The 18,412-nt window shown below is 36.8% G+C and overlaps 1 protein-coding gene across 5 annotated transcripts in view; it reads left to right on the top strand.

The window, feature by feature from the left end:
- The first annotated feature begins 169 nt into the window (after positions 1–169).
- Positions 170–18,412, top strand: part of LOC115230831 — a 44,854-nt gene continuing 26,611 nt past the window's right edge. For all 5 annotated transcript variants that reach the window (XM_036499839.1, XM_029800956.2, XM_036499838.1 and 2 more), the window contains exons 1-5: positions 170–330; positions 2,928–3,929; positions 8,207–8,360; positions 9,588–9,735; positions 11,229–11,338. In XM_036499839.1, coding sequence (XP_036355732.1) covers positions 199–330; positions 2,928–3,929; positions 8,207–8,360; positions 9,588–9,735; positions 11,229–11,338 — 1,546 coding nt within the window. In that variant the 5' untranslated portion in view covers positions 170–198. The remainder of the gene's footprint in view (positions 331–2,927; positions 3,930–8,206; positions 8,361–9,587; positions 9,736–11,228; positions 11,339–18,412) is intronic.

The following is an 18,412-nucleotide window of genomic DNA, read 5'->3' as shown; positions in this document are numbered from 1 at the left end:
ACACACACACACAATATATATATATATATATATATAATATATATATATGTTATATATATTATGTATGCAAGTATGTATATAATATATATGTAGTATGTATGTATGTATGCCTACCACATGTGTGCATGTATGTATATATATATATATATCTCTGGCTAACATTTTTTTCTTTTCTTCGTAGGCTCATCAGAATCCAAAATGCTTCCTGAATTATTCCGGGAACATCACAAGAAGATGATTGATGATTTGCGGAAGGCTATCACAAGTTACATTACGATCATACAGATTTATGGATTGTGTTTTGTTGGGAAAACAGAATTAATAAAGCAAGTAAGTTTTACTTTTGTTGTTGTTGACTGTCACACTAATGTCACTGCTGTTGTCTGACCCTTGTTTGATTCCAATCAGGAGACTGAAGTTGAAAGGATTTTCAACTAAAACCATTACGTAGTTTTTCTAAGTTTCTCAATTCACTAATCTTCCAGTTTATTATGTCAAAGCCGTAGTTTATGACTAGTACAACTAGCGTGTTTATCCCTATTATCTTATTTTTAGCATTATGTTCAGTGCTTAAAATTAGTCTAATTCTCCTGTAATACCCTCTCCTAATTTTCTCTTTCATTTCTGTGTGTTGTATTTTAGCTGTTTTGTCTGTGCTTCTACACAAATATGCTGATGGGAGTAAAAAGACTACAGCCCATGCATCACGATTGTTATTATCAGCTGAAAGGAACTATAGCCAGATAGAAAAGGAAGCATTAGCAATTCATATTCGATGTGAAAAAAATTCCATAAATTTATTCATGGAAGAAGTTTCTATCTACAAACTGACCATCACCCGCTACTGTTAATAGACAGTTCTAAAATAGGAATGTCAACCTACACACAGCAAATAGATGATAGCGATGAGGCACTACATTATTGAATGATGATTACAAAATGGAATAGTTGCCATAGGGCAAGTGGATGGTTTGTCCAGGCTGATATCGAAACACTGCGAGGCATTTGAAGACATACTCTCTTTTTACTCTTTTACTTGTTTCAGTCATTTGACTGCAGCCATGCTGGAGCACCACCTTTAGTCGAGCAACTTGACCCCGGGACTTATTCTTTTGTAAGCCCAGTACTTATTCTATCAGTCTCTTTTGCCGAACCGCTAGGTGATGGGGGCATAAACACACCAGCATCAGTTATCAAGCGATGCTGGGGGGATAAACACAGACACACAAACACATATATATATACATATATACGACGGGCTTCTTTCAGTTTCCGTCTACCAAATCCACTCACAAGGCTTTGGTTGGCCCGAGGCTACAGTAGAAGACACTTTCCCAAGGTGCCACGCAGTGGGACTGAACCCGGAACCATGTGGTTGGTAAACAAGCTACTTACCACACAGCCACTCCTGCGCCTATGGTAACTGCAGCATTAAGATCACAAGGAGAAATATAAAATGTGATGTGGAATGTGGTACTCGAGTTACTGGTGACCCTAGAAGACATAAAACAAAGTCCAAAAAATGAAAAGAATACTAAGGTCAGAAGAAGTAAATAGGAACAGGATTTGTGTGAAATGAAACCAAGACATGAACCTATATGCAATTTGTGAAAGAATGAAAGTCAAAGTCGACCCTGGTGAAATTTGAACTCAGAACATAAAAGATAGATAAAATGCCACAAAGCATTTCGCCCGGCATGCTAACAATTCTGCCAGCTCACCACCTTAATAATAATAATAATAATAATAATAATAATAATAATAATAATAATAATAATAATAATGAACTGCTCTCTCACTCAATAATAAAATATAATAATAATAATAATAATAATAAAAAACACATTTCAAAAAGCATTTAATCAAGCAGTGATGGTGCACACTGATGGGGTAGAGGAACAGTTTGGTGTATTGTTTTTGCTATCAAAGGGGAAATATATGTTAGTGCTTCGATGCCGTCCAAAACAGTCATAAATTTATATCTTTTTCATTTCAATATTATCAGTTCAGCTTAAAATAAAATAGGAGCGGTGTGATTACCTCCCCTGCTTCTAATAATGACAGTCACTGATTACCTCCCCTGAAATTTATTTACTTCCTCATTCTTTTACAAAATATTCTTTCTCTTACTAACATGGAATAAAGACAATTCATGATTACATGAAATTATCACTAACTTTTTAGTCATTATTAGCACAAGCGAATCCAGTTGACTATGTAAATATTTAATTATTTATACACACACACACATATATATATAAATATAGGGATGGTATTATTAAAATACTATCACAAGTGGTAAGCAAATTATCAGCCGTACAGCCGTTTGATACTCACCTGATATTGTCTGACTGAACAAATTAGTTTGTCCTAACAAGGTCCTTCAATTTAAGTACTTAATTGAACTGGATCTAATTTATATATATATATATATATATATATATATATTATATATATACACACACACATATATGCATATACATATACATATATGTGTGTGATATATATATATATATATAGATATATATATATATATATATATATATATATATATATATATATATAATGTATATATATATATATATATATATAATATATATATATATATATTAACACAACCACACACATATATATATGCATATATATGTGTGTGGTGTATGTATATATATATATAATATTATATATATATATATATAAACACACACATATATATATGTATATATACGTGTGTGTATGTATATATGTATATATATATATATAAACAGCAGTTTGCAATGTTTCACCAAAAAGAAGAATTATAATTGTCACTAAATGTAAGAAGGGTGATAAAAATACCATCTAAATTGCTAGAAATAAGAGCTATGTATATTTATATATAAGCATATATGTATATTTACGTACACAGTTACTATATTGTTTCTTTTCAGGTTCTGAAGGTAGTCAAGACAGAGACATCAAGAGAAGTCCAATATTTTTGTTGTAAAACAAATTATGTTGATTGCCAAAATCTTGGCAAATTAAAACGGGGAAATATCATTGTTTTCGATCATTTTGACACTTTACTACCCACTAAAAGATCTGAAGAACTCGAGTTCATGAGAAATTCCAGTATCACTTTTCCAGAGACCACTTTTATACTGGTGTTTCGAGGGCTTGAACCATTATTGACCAATGAACTTTGTACAAAAGAATTCCAGGTGTTGCCTTTAGGAAAATCAAAAGCGAGAGAACTCTTTGACTGTGAGTTCTCATCAAATTTGCCTTCTAGCTGTGAGGGGTTGGTTAATACACTTCTTGATTGGTGTTGTGGATTCCCTTTAATGATACTCGAACTTGCTAAAACATTGTCACTTTTCCCTAACGAAAAAGGTGTTGAAGATTGTTTTGAAAAATTTGAAATTCCAGATAGATATTTTAAATATATTAAAGGTATGTTAAAAAGAACATCACAACCTGTTCAAAAATTACTGGCCATACTGTCTCATTCAGATGTCAAGTTCTCGTATGACTATCTTCAAAGAGCAGCTGAAAGGGCTAACTGCAGCGAAAACAGCTTAGAAAATCCGAGTCATGTCATCAAGAAATCAGGATTACTCATTGAAAACGAAGACCAAACTTACAGCTTACAACCAGTCATCAGACAAGCTTGCAGCCAGTTATGGCCAGACAACCAGTCAACCAGTCAACCAGTCAACCAATCGCTAGTTAACCAATCATTCTACAGTGTGAGGTCCTCATGCCTTGCACGTTTGAATTTTAATCACATGACTGGAGAAATATTTCTAACGGCTGCAAGCTATTTCCAGGACAACAAATTTCAACAGGTACACAATATTCTTGCTGACCATAAACACACAATTCTAACTTTGTTTGGCAAAGTGCTTCACGGCCCAGATGGTGACTGTTTGTATTTTCAAAACCTTTATGCTGTAAGTAATCTTCTTACCTTTCCTCTAGTTTTAGATTCTTTTATTCTTTTATTTGTTTCTGTCATTTGACTGCGGCCATGCTGGAGCACCGCATTTTTAGTCAAACAAATTGATCTTGGAACTTATTTTTTGTAAGCCCAGTACTTATTTTATCAGTCTCTTTTGTTGAACCGCTAATTTACAGGAATGTAAACACACCAACATCAGTTGTCAAGTGATGGTGGGGAGACAAACGCAGACGCACAACCATACACACATATACATGCACATACACACACACACACACACACAAATGACAGGCTTCTTTCAGTTTTTGTCTAACAAATCCACAAAGCTTCAGTTGGCCTGAGGCTACAGTAGAAGACACTTGTCCAAGGTACCACGCAGTGGTACTGAACTTGGAACCATGTGGTTGGTAAGCAAGCTTCTTACCACACAACTACTCCTGCACCTATTACCTTTTATTTTTTAACTCTTTACTTGTTTCAGCTATTAGATTATGGCCATGCTGGGGCACCATCTTCAAGAACTTTGGTTGGGTGAATTACACCCCCAGGACTTTTTTTTGAAGCCTGATGAATATTCTATTGGTCTATTTTACTGAACTGCTAAGTTATGGCAATATACATGACATTCTAACACTGTTTGTCACATGTATGTGTAGGGGGAGAGGTAGGGGAGACAAGCACAGACACAAAGACATACACATTGCTTGATCAACAAGATATTTTATTCTCTCTCTGTTCATTTCCTTGTGTTCCTTTCTGATGAAGAGCGTACGCTTGAAACGTAAAATACTTTCTCACCTTCCTGAGCGTCAAACTAATAAACCTGTTTGTTGTTCATACACCTGTCTTCATCTTTTGTTTTTCTGTAAATTTCAACTATATATATATATATATATATATATATATATACATACAATGGGCTTCTCTCATTTTTCGTCTACCAAATCCACTCACAATGTTTTGGTTGGCCTGAGGCTACAGTAAAAGACACTTGCCCAAGGTGCCACACAGTGGGACTGAACCCAGAACCATGTGGCTGGCAAGCAAACTTCTTACCACACAGCTGCACTGGCACCGATATTGGTAGTTATGACAATTATGATTCCCTGTCTTTCATTTTAGTCTGTAGAGTATGAGTAAGCTAAATTTTGAGTATTCTTGAAGTTGGCATTGCTTTTGAAGACTCTTTGTTACTGAAGTCATCTTGTGCAATTAGACAGACTTTCTTTAATAGAATTTTAGTCCTGCTGTGTTGGGTGATTGCTCATTGTTTAGCTAACTAGCATCCAAGCTGACCATATCCAGCTAAAATATTCCGCCTGTTTTATGTTTGGACTGGCCAGGTCTGGCTGTTCACAACAACCCTACAACATCATTCTAGAAATTAACAGTTGAACCATCCAACATTATTTACATTATTTACATTTGACAGATATTTGTCCTCATCTTGTTTGTTATCCAGCAAATGTAAATAATGTAAATAATGTAAACAATGTACATAATTCCTCACTTCTTGAATATAGAACTGTGTGAATCATCAAAATCTCAAAGCTACAAAATAATCCATGATTGTTGCAAGAGAAAGTAGATAAATAAGCTTTACATTTGAGAGAGAGAGAGAGAGAGAGAGAAGGAGGGAGAGAGAGAGGGAGGGAGAGAGAGAGAGAGAGAGGGAGGGAGAGAGAGAGAGAGAGAGAGAGAGAGTAATCTGAATACTGAAAGGTTAATAACAGAATCAACAGAAAAACACAGCAGTAGAAACCAGTGTTGTGCTCCCTGAAGAAGGGGCTGCACAATATAACTGACGCATTGCGTTGATAGTTGTAGTCATAGCGATGATGATGATGATGATGATGATGATAATGAGGAGGAGGAGGAGGAGGAGGATCAAACAATAACAGAAACATTTTTTGTTAAAAAAAGCAAATCACAAAACAAACTGTAAGAAATTATATATATATATCTGTAAATGTACTATGTGACAATTATTCAGTAGCCATGATAAAACTCTGAGTTTCGGATGCCGAGGTGGAAATCCCCGCCGCCATCTCTTCAGTTATCCGGCCATCAGAAAAATGCTATGAAAAATGACATTTGCATATAAATATATGACATTTACAGATAAATTCGTCTATTTACAAAATATTGAGGTCTCTTTCATTCTTTTGTTGTCTTACCATTTTTATCAATATATATATATATATGTATGTGTGTATGCCATATTGTGGTTCACCTATTGCATATTATTCGGAGGTGCAATGGCCCAGTGGTTAGGGCAGCGGACTCGCGGTCGTAGGATCGCGGTTTCGATTCCCAGACCGGGCGTTGTGAGTGTTTATTGAGCGAAAACACCTAAAGCTCCACGATGCTCCGGCAGGGGATGGTGGTGATCCCTGCTGTACTCTTTCACCACAACTTTCTCTCACTCTTTCTTCCTGTTTCTGTTGTACCTGTATTTCAAGGGGCTGGCTTTGTCACTCTCTGTGTCACGCTCAATATCCCTGAGAACTATGTTAAGGGTACACGTGTCTGTGGAGTGCTCAGCCACTTACATGTTAATTTCACGAGCAGGCTGTTCCGTTGGTCGGATCAACCGGAACCCTCATCGTCGTAACCGACGGAGTGCTTCCATTTCCATTGCATATTATTATTTAAGCTTACATTGATTCCTCCATGGTGTTGTTTTGCATTTATAATAAAATATATACAAATTATATAAAATAATTTTTTAAAAATACTGTACAGTACTGTTTCTATTTCATGGATTTTCCCCTACCATGGGGGTGGTTTTGGAACAAAACACCCACAATAGTCGAGGGATTGTTGTATGTATATATAAAATAAAAACATATAAGATCTATGCACTGGAAAGAAAAACTGAATTTTGTCAGAGGAAATCATTTTGTATCAAGAAAAATATTTTGCAACCCAAAATCATTTTGTCATGACAAAACAATTTGTAAGATGGGAATAAGAGTGAAAGAGCAGAGACCTGAACAGTTTCGTAGTTGATAAATTGCAAGAACTAAACATGTGCGTAAATCTCATCATATATTAGTTGTAAAACTTCAGCGTTATAGAAAGTATTGAGGTCAAGATGTCTGAGTGAAGGCCATCGTTATACAGTTACGATAGTATTTGTTGAGTTAGTTATATTTTGGTAGTTTAACCGTTTTTGATATCAACCCACCTGAAACTGCCTCTGGCTCTGTAGTAAAAATGTCTGTTTTTTTCAAAAGTTCTGAAATAAAATTCTCCACCATGTCTGCAAGTTAGCAAAACACTTGTAAGCTAAACAGCTGAACATCAGTTTTAAAATGTTATGCTACTTCTTAATTCCTTGGTGAACTGGAGTGTCTGAAAGTAAGTTACTGTTCATATGGTAGTGAGACAGGGCGCGTTCATATGGTAGTGTGAGGGCGCGTGGCTTAGTGGTTAGGGCATTCGGCTCATGATCGTAAGATTGTGAGTTCGATTCCCGGCGACGCGTTGTGTCCTTGAGCAAGACACTTTATTTCACGTTGCTCCAGTCCACTCAGCTGGCAAAAATGAGTTGTACTTGTTGTACTGTGTCACGCTGATTATCCCCGAGAACTACGTTAAGGGTACACGTGTCTGTGGAATGCTCAGCCATTTGCACGTTAATTTCACGAGCAAGCTGTTCCGTTGATCGTATCAGCTGGGACCCTCGTCGTCGTAACTGGCGGAGTCTTCAAGTGAGACAGGACACCACAATTAATAATAATGGCCACTTGACTAATTCATATAAAGCCACTTGTCAACTCATTCTAACTTTTGGCTCACAGACATGCTGTCTCTCCTCACTCTGTCTTTTTACCACTACTACAGTGAACTGGTACTGTGACGTGATACCAGCCAATTTTTCAAAACTGATTGGTACTGTATCCTCTCTGGACTTCCAGACTCATACATCTATCCTTCTGTCATCCCACCACCCCCTACTATACCTTATACTCCTTCCCAATATCGTCATTCATCTGGGATTTTCTCTGTGCAAGTTTTTTTTTTTTTACCTGGAACTACCATCACCATCTTGTAGGGATACTAGCCACATCAGTGAAACATCCAAGCATCTCAATACTCAGTTAGGCCAATCAACCACTTCGCCTAACAGATACCATTAACAGCTACTACTACTACTACTACTACTACTACTACTACTACTACAACTACTACTACTACTACTTGCTCTTATCATTGTTGTTTCTTCATCTGATGTCTACTCTCTTTTTATTACTCTCTAAACAGCTCTGTGAGAAAGCTGGTAAGATTATTTCTCTGCATCCTAATAGAGCAGTCAGCTTTTACCAGTGTTGCTACGATATGTCTTGCCTGTTCGGCTCCAAAGGGGAACAAGCTTTCCTTCAATACAAGATCGGTCAGTCTCTTATTAAGCATTCAGGTAATTATTTAGTCTGATATCATTTTTATATATCTGATATCATTTTTATATATCTGATACCATTTATTATATAACCTCTCTTGATGGTATGTTTCCCTCATATATTGATAGTATTTGAAGGTGCCTTGCTCAACTAACAATTGTAGCTACCAATCTTTAGAACAATTGGCTTTCTCTCTACCCAGCTAGGTTTCTATGTAACTATGTAGCATGAAAACATACAGAAATAAATGAAATATATAACGAAACTAAACTCCACTCACTGCAAGTATTTGGGAACTAAAAGACTAACCACACCCCTTCCTTCCAACTTAGCTGGTAAACCCTGAGTTAAGTACAATCAAAAGACAAAAAGAAATATCCTTGTCACCTTTGTTTTACTTGTCACTGGCACAGGTGCCTCACATGCGGTGTAAGATGACTTGGTGAGTGATGGGAAACTCTGGATTTAAGATCCTGAGCTATCTTTGGTTGGAAACATCTAGAAGGTGGGATGGCCTGGTACCATAATATTTTAGCTGCATCAGATGGCAAACTGACAGAATCATTAGCACTCTGGATGAAATGCTTAATGGCATTTTGTCTGTCTGTATGTTCTGAATTCAAATTCTGTTAAGGTTGTCTTTCATCCTTTTGGGATCAATAAAATAAGTACCAGTTAAACATTGGGGTTGATGTAATCGATTTATCCCATATCCTAGAATTGCTGGCCTTGTGCCAAAATTTGAAGAAAAAGAAAAAATGAAATGTCTTTCGAATTATGAACTATCTTCTCTTTCCTTTTTGAGAAATAATGCTAAACATGGCTGCCAAAATGAAAATTTTTAAAATTAGTAATTTTATTTTATGCAATAAAAAAAAGAGAATTAAAAACTTTTGAAATTGAAAATTAAATATGCAGAATCTTCAACTTTGTCTAACCAAAAAGAGATTCTCTCTACGGCAGCGAGCTGGAAGAAACATTAGCATGCCAGGTGAAATACTTTGCGGTATTTTATCTGTCTTTACATTCTTAGTTCAAATTCCACCAAGGTCTACTTTGCCTTTCATCCTTTTGAGGTCGATAAATTAAGTACCAGTTGCGTACTGGTGTCGATCTAATTGCCTGGCCCCCTCCCCCCAAATTTCCTGGAGTAGAAAAGAATATCTATACCTGTTTTGCCAATATCTTGAACACATTATGCTTAAAATTTTCTTTCTTTCTTCTACTCTTTTTTACTGTCTTAGTTGACAGGAATCTCTCAAAAGGTGAAGAGTTTTGCAAGAAAGCACTTGGCACCCTTCAAACTTTGAAGGATAATTTCAAGATAATCAACGTATATACTACATTGGCCATGATCTCTTATTGGAAAGGCTCCTGGAACGATGCCCGCAGGTAATATTTTTGAAAATATATTGTTGATAAAATAATAATATTATTCTAGTCCCAGACGGTTCTCTGACAGAGTTGTTAGAATGCCTGGCCAAATGCTTACTGGCATTTCATCAATCTGTAGATTCTGAGTTCAAATTGTGCCAAGGCTGACATTACTTTTTGACCTTTAAGAGTCAGGAAAATAAGTACCAGTTGAATACTGGGGTGTATGTAACTGACTTATTCTCTCTGCCGAAATTGTTGGCCTTGCCCCAAAATTTGAGACCAATATTATTCCAGTCCCTTCATGTTACTTCTCTAAATCCCAATATAAATTCAAGAAGTATTATGGCGATTGACCTTTTGATCTTTCCCTCAGTCCTCTGCATATTCTGTTTGACCCTTTTGGTACCAAACCGCCTGAAACTGCCTCTGGCTCTGTAGGACAAATGTTTTGTTTTCATAAGTTCTGAATTAAAATCTTCCACCAAACCTTAGTCACAATGTATGTTCCTAACACTAACTGAATGATAACTAAGTTATTTTACAAAATTCTTTGTTATATTTAAAATTAATTGAAAGAAACACAGAGCATCTCTACAGAAATATGCTAACAAATGGCTTAAAAGCACTCGTGCTGGTACCACATTAACTCTTTTGATACCAACCCACCTGAAACCGCCTCTCGCTCTGTAGTACAAATGTCTTGTTTTCATAAGTTTTGAATTAAAATCTTCCACCAAACCTTAGTCACAATTTATGTTCCTAACACTAGCTGAATGATAACTAAGTTATTTTACTAAATTCTTTGTTATATTTAAAGCAACTGAGAGAAATACAGAACATCTCTGCAGAAATATAGTAACAAAAGGGTTAAGTCTCATTGAAGTAGATTTTGGTTTTGTTTTATGGGTTTGCTAAAATACTATACTACAGTCCATACATTCGACCATACCATCCACTAGAACTTGTGCTCTCTGCTGACTTTGCAATATAAGCTAAAGGTGTTGAGAAATGTGCTCAGCTGTGACTGTAAAACTTAGGAAATAGATTCATTATGAAATAGAAGTTTTTGTTTTATTATGGGAACCCTCTAAACTGGATTTACAAAATACTTAGAATAAATGGTTTAGAAGCGTTTTGATATTAACTATCTTGAGACCAGCCGTTTTCATATGACACTAACTTTTTGTTTTAAAGTGGTCTAAATGAAAATTTTTCATCAAAATGTTATTTTATGTTCCAAACAGCAACTTCACAATGAGAAAGTTATTTTCATAAATCCTTCATTATTTTGAAAATTAACTGAAATAAAATCAGTTTACTTGAAGAGAAATATGGTAACAAAAGGTGGTAGATTTAATTAGTCTGTGAGAGTTGCTGCAGCTTAGATCAGCTTAGCAATACAAACACAGGTAATATATGATCAAACAGAAGTAAATGTATCTTTGTACATTAGTTTCTTTTCACAGTTTCTTTTCTAAAATTAATTCCCAATTCTTTTGCCAACCCAGGTATTGCGAAGCAGCCATCGAAATCGAGATAGATGACAGAAGTGCAAAAGAAGAGAAATTTGCGAAAACTTTTTGTAGAAGCATCTTGGCGTACAATTACATGTGTCAAGGTAATTAATATCAAATTAATATTTTTTTTGTTTTGTAATATTTGTGGATCATTTCACTAAACAATTACCTTTCACTGACAATACAGTTATTTTGATCAACTTTGGTTTGTGAAAGTATATTTGTGCGTAATCTCAGTCTAGACAATGTACAGAACATTGAAGATTATCATATAAAATCTATATTTTTGTTACTTGTCATAATATAGGCAATAGCAGAAAGTTGTCGTCTATGACTGTTCTTATCTTCAAGGTTGATCTCATCTCTCCTTCAAATGATTAACAAATGTTAGAACAATGGTTGTTGGTATTCCACTGTTGATATCGTGAGTTGGTTCCACTGTTTTACATTTCAATTCTCAAGCACAGCATATTGATTTTATCGCAGTCCATTACAAAACTCAACATCCAGAGATCTTTCTTTACTACTTCACTTCACATCTTCCTTGACCTGCTTCTTCCACACAATCTATCCAAATTTTCTGATTGGCACCACTTTCTTCAGCTGTTCTCTTCAATCTGGAACACATGACTGTACACAAGTAGTTTTCTTACACCAATCCTCATCCTCAACTTTGGTCTGTCTCTGCTACAAAATATTTAGAACAAATCGTCTGCCAGCCTCGTCTGGCACCTGTGTCGGTGGCACATAAAAAACACCATCCGAGCGTGGCCATCTGCCAGCCTCGTCTGGCACCTGTGTCGGTGGCACATAAAAAACACCATCCGAGCGTGGCAGTCTGCCAGCCTCGTCTGGCACCTGTGTCGGTGGCACATAAAAAACACCATCCGAGCGTGGCCGTCTGCCAGCCTCGTCTGGCACCTGTGTCGGTTGCACATAAAATCACCCACTACACTCTCGGAGTGGTTGGCGTTAGGAAGGGCATCCAGCTGTAGAAACACTGCCAGATCTAACTGGCCTGGTGCAGCCTTTGGGCTTGCCAGACCCCAGTTGAACCGTCCAACCCATGCTAGCATGGAAAGCGGACGTTAAACGATGATGATGATGATGATGATGAAATATTGGAACAACGGTTGGTGATGGTCCTCTGGCCAAATTCTTGGTTGATATTGGGAATAGGTTCCACAGTTTAGCATTTCAATATGAACCTGTGCAGTAAAAAAGTTTGAATTTGTTTTATTTCCTTGCATTCATAGTTTGACATCCAGAAAGAAACATGAGCAAGGAGTATAAGATTTAGCGTTTGGTTCCATTCTGTGACACCTTTGGACTGGTAGACAGAAACTGAAAGAAGCCCATCATCATATAATATATATATATATATATATATATATATGTAAAATAAGAAAATGGAGGGATAGATTTGAGGTAATTTGAGGTAAAACATTTTACCTTCGCCCATATAATACAATAAATGAATTAATTGCATTGCAATTCTTAGCATTTATGTATTAGCCTTCTGGGTACTTTACTGGCAGTATATTGGATAAATGATATCCCATAGTGGGTTACACTCATAACCCCTATCTCATTTTGTACTATATATATATATATATATATATATATATATATATTGGCCTGCTCGCTTAGCCAGCGGGGTGGCGTCGTTTGAAGGCTAAAACAATGCGAACGCATTGTGACCAGCGATGTGTAGCAACATCTGATGGTCTGGTCAGTCAAGTGATCAAGTGATATATATATATATATATATATATATATTGGCCTGCTTGCTTAGCCGGCGGGGTGGCATCGTTCGAAGGCTAAAACAATGCGAACGCATTGTGACCAGCGATGTGTAGCAACATCTGATGGTCTGGTCAGTCAAGTGATCAAGTGATATATATATATATATATATATATATATATTGTGATACCTTACAGTATGAGTTTAATTTGTTCCATGACTGAGCTCGTCTTACAATTTACACATTTTAGAAATCAATTCTCCCCATTGAAATTAACTAAAATAGAATGAATCACCCCACCCCAAACCGCTCAAAAATAATTTTTTATGAGTTTTGAAACAGAAAAGGTGTAGTTACAAGTAAAATGACAATTATAAAAAGGAGAATGCAAAATAAATATGTAAACTAGTTTTATTAACTGAATCACCTTAGAAGATGGGACGATTTATTTGCTTGTACTGTGGATTTCCGATCATATTTCAAGACAAAAATTCACATGAGTCTCAGCTCATACAGCAAATCTATATATATAAAACTGTAGTTGTGTGAGTGTCTGTCCCCTTCGATTTAGATTTCTAACTACTCCCACATTTTGCAGTGCAGTTTAACCAAATTCGGGTATCTTATAATCGTGATTCATATCGAGCCCGTCTGAGTATTAGCGCGCATCTACGATGAGTCTACGATTTTAAAAATAATTTAACATAATTTTTTATTCCATTTTAATGCATAATTTTTCGTGTGTCGATGGCGGCGGAGTTGGCGTCCATCTCACACCTGCACCTGTTTGCTTCTCCCCCTTCTTCCCTCCCTCGTGAAGCTGTGGGGAAGGGAGTTTAAGGAAATTAACGTCGTAAAGCGTTGTCAAGGAGACCATTGTTCTTTTAGAACAACAACTTCATGGCTTGAAGACACCAAAACAGAAATGGCTAAGAAAGCCCAAATTGGCATCTATAAGGGAAGTAACTCTCTAAAAATGCTTATATAGTTATTTCCCTTACAAACCCGAGCAACGTCGGGCGATACTGCTAGTTACTCATACAATGGAGCACTCGTACTGTGAGGTTCCAATATATATGTCATGTGATCACGTGACCGACCAGACCATCAGATGTTGTTACACATCGCTGGTCACAATGCATTCGCATTGTTTTAGCCTTCAAATGATGCCACCCTGCTGGCTAAGCGAGCAGGCCAACAGAAGAAAGAGTGGGAGAAAGAGTGGTGAAAGAGTACAGCAGGGATCACCACCCCCTGCCGGAGCCCCATGGAGCTTTTAGGTGTTTTTGCTCAATAAACACTCACAACGCCCGGTTTGGAAATCGAAACCACGATCCTGCGACCGCGAGTCTGCTGCCCTAACCACTAGGCCATTGCGCCTCCACATATATATGTACATATATAGATATATGTGTACATATATAGATATATGTGTATATAGCAGTCAAAGTGACAAACCACAAGTTTTCACTTTAACACAAAGGGGAAAGCAGGCAAATGAATAAAAAACCTAATCCTAACCCCATACCAATAACGACAATAATTAAAAATAGGCAGCATGGGTGCCATTTGTGTGACACTAGTATCTGTCACAATGGCTGTGGTTTTGCTTGGTTTGATGGGTCTTCTTCTTAAGCATGATAAAATGCCAAAGGTCTTGGTCATTGTCTCCATGAGGCTGAACGCTTGAAAGGTGCTTTTTACGTCCCACTGGCGTGGATGCCAGTAATGTGACACCAGCACCTGCCATGACTGTGATTTCACTTAGATCAACTGGTCCTCTCGAGCACAGCACATTGCCAAAGGTCTCAGTCACTAGTCATTGCATCTGTGAGGCCCAAAGTTTGAAAATCATGCTTCACCACTTCGTCCCATGTCTTCCTGGGTCTACCTCTACACCAGGTTCCCTCCACACTCAGAGAACAGCTCTTCTTTACACTGTGGTCTTTGTCCATATGCATCACATGACCATACCAGTGCAGTCATCTCTCTTACACACCACATCTGATGCCTCTTATTATCAACTTTTCTCTCAAGATGCTTACACTCTTATGAACATTCACACTGATATTACACACCCAACGAAGCATACTGGCTTCATTTCTTTCAAACCTATGCATGTCCTCAACTGTCACAGCCCATATTTCACTGCCATACAGCATAAAACTGTTCACATACAGGCATCACACAAATTGCCTTTCACTCTGAGAGAGAGAGGCCCTTTGTTACCAGTAGAATAGGAGCTCTCTGAACTTTGCCCAGCCAAATCTTATTTTCATAGCTACGCTCTTGGCTCATCCACATCCGCTACTATCTTGGTCACCTAGATAACAGAAGCTATCTACTACCTCTAGCTGCCCCCCACCGGGCAGTTGATGGAATCTGTTTTCTGTGCATTTTCGGTGTTTATTTTACCTGTACATCTTCCACACACAAAAGCGATTTTCCCTGTTAACCTTCCTCTGATATTGCTGCACTTCTTATGTGTCCATAGCTTACACCAAGTACATCTTATGGAGTTTGTACTTATGCATTTTCTACAGGTTGATTAGGGTCATCTACCTGAAGGGATTTGTGATTTGTCTGTCTTCCAGCTTACTAAGACTGGTTTTTGCTAAGTTAACTCTAAGGCCCTTCAATTCCATACCTGGAACTTCTCTAGTTCTGGTTGTGATTCAGCTATAAGAACAAGGTCATCAGCACAGAGGAGCTCCCAGGGGCAGCTTGTCCTAAATTCCTCTGTTATTGCCTGGAGGACTATGATGAACAAGGGGGAGCTGAGGACCAGTCCTTGGTACACCCCTACTTGTACACTGAATTCTTCACTGTACTCGTTGCCAACTCTCACCTTACTGGTCGTGTTCCTGAGCATGGCTTGTGCAGCTCTCACTAACCACTTGTCTATCCCTAGTTTCCACATTGACCACCATATAAGGGATTGGGGGACCCTGTCAAAGGGTTTTCACCAGTTCATTCCAAATATTCCTCGGTCTCCCTCTTCCTCAGATTTCATCCACATTTAGGGATCAGCACCTCTCTATGCAGCTGTCCTCATTTGTCTGCATCAAATGACCATACCAGTGTGACTTCCTCGGGTACACTATACTTGATGCTTCTAATGTCCAATTTTTTCCTCATTGCACACGCATATCAACATTGCACATCCATTGGGAAATGCTAGCCTTATTTTTTGTAATTTTCACATGTTCTCTACATTCATGGCCCAAGTTTCACAACCATGAATTATTATTGTTCATACACAAGCATCATGCATTCTGCCTTTCACTCTGGAAGCTCTTATGTTACAAACAGATGTAAATTTCTCTTAACTTTGTCCAGCTTGTTCTTATTCTAGCAATTAAGCTTTCAGAACATCCTCCTCCACTGCTAATTAGGTCACTTAGACAACAAAAACCATCTGCTAATTCTAGAGATCTGCCTGAGCACTTCAGAAAATCTATTTTTCATAAGCTTTGAGTGTTTATTACACCTACACAACTACCACAAACAAAGTATTTCTCTGTGAGCCTTTTTTACTATTCCATTATACCACTTATATGTCCATAATCTGCACTGAGTATACCATATGGAACTTCTACCTACACCTCTTATCAATATCAAACAGGGTCGTTTTCTTGAAGGGATTAGTGTCTTGTTAGTTTATATATATAATTTATATATATATATATATTTGTATTTATGTATTTATATTTATATATATATATATATATATATAAGAAATATTGAATTTCTAAATCTCTCGTAGAGACATGTACGGTGGTGGGGCGATAGAATTGTTGTATACTGTCAATCTAACAAGAACGTGACAGTAGGGGGTACACCACCGCTGTATAGCCCTAGGAAGTATCGAACGCCTCCTGATAGCTTTGACACATTTTTTCCCTGTGTCCTTATATACATATACGAAGGGGAGACAAACAACCCCGGCCGCCGGAACTGCATCTAGGGACACCGTGTTTCAGGATCATTGTCCTTCATCGGCCTAGAGTAGCAGACACCGGTCAGCTGGTGATATTTGCCTCGACTTTGTAATTGTATATATGTAAACTCAGTGAAGTCTATTCACTGATTATCAAAATAAGAAATATTGAATTTCTAAATCTCTCGTAGAGACATGTACGGTGGTGGGGCGATAGAATGGTTGTATACTGTCAATCTAACAAGAACGTGACAGTAGGGGGTACACCACCGCTGTATAGCCCTAGGAAGCATCGAACGCCTCCTGATAGCTTTGACACATATATATATATATATATATATATATATAATTTATATTCAAACATATAAGGGATGGCCATAATAGGACATCCGACTCACTAGAAAGAGCAGCCAAACTCCAAACCACTAATAGTTGTAATTCTGAAATGGAAATGGAAATAAAAACGTTTACCCCCTCCTTTCTGGACTATGCATAGTTTCGGCAATCTTTTGTAAATAAATAAATTTATTTACCACTGGCATTGCCTCATCAGCAGAAAAGCCAAGGACTAACATATATCCACGAGGCGATGATTAACATGCCTCGAGTCTATATGCTATAAATTTTCAAAATCCACCACGCTCGCGCGGTTTACTCAGCAGTAAATATAAACTGCTGATTTAATTTCAAAATTAGCCAAAAAATCTATTAATTATATAATTTATTAATTATATAATTTATATATATAATTTATCATTTAATACACACATTTTACAAAAGAGCCATGAATAGCTTCATGCTCAAAATAAATTGACAGATTTATATATGCCTTGTATCTCCAAGTAATCTTCCAGACTCAGTGCATATCATAGGATATATTTAAAAACAAGGACATTTGTATATGAGAAAACTCGGGGGGAAAGAAACTAGAAGAAAAACACTAAGAAGGCTGATGCAAAAAGTGGAATGAGAAGAAGAAAAAGAAAAATAAGAAAACCAAGATCTTTTTTCTTTTTGTCCATAGAAATCCTAATTAATCTAGCTGATGTAGAATAATATAAAATAATATAACAGAAATGAAGCCAAAGTCTGTGAGATAGCTACTAAATGCGGGCTGGGAGCTATCCTCCAGTTTGACTAAAAGAAACTTGGCCATGTGCTTGCATTTGCTATAAATTTCAGATTTCTAATCAAGTAGTGTGGTGGAATTCTTGGACCTATAGATATTGATCTGTTTCTATCTATTTATCTATACATGTTAAAACCCTAAGCATTATTAATATATTAATATATGTATATATATATATATGAAAGAAGATTTGAAAATGCAATTTTAAAAGATGTTTATTTACTTGACCGTTTTCACTTTTTTAGAAAAAGATTGTCAAAAGTAACATGTAAAAACTTGGTTGTGTTAGGTACTGGTTGTCACAAAATATTACAATATATATATATACATTCTTTGGCGTTAGGAAGGGCATCCAGCTGTA

Source organism: Octopus sinensis, unplaced genomic scaffold (assembly GCF_006345805.1).
Source record: "Octopus sinensis unplaced genomic scaffold, ASM634580v1 Contig16489, whole genome shotgun sequence".
In the NCBI taxonomy this organism is placed as follows: domain Eukaryota; kingdom Metazoa; phylum Mollusca; class Cephalopoda; order Octopoda; family Octopodidae; genus Octopus; species Octopus sinensis.
The sequence above is the reverse complement of the archived record's forward strand: the minus strand, read 5'-3'. Positions and strand labels throughout refer to the sequence as shown.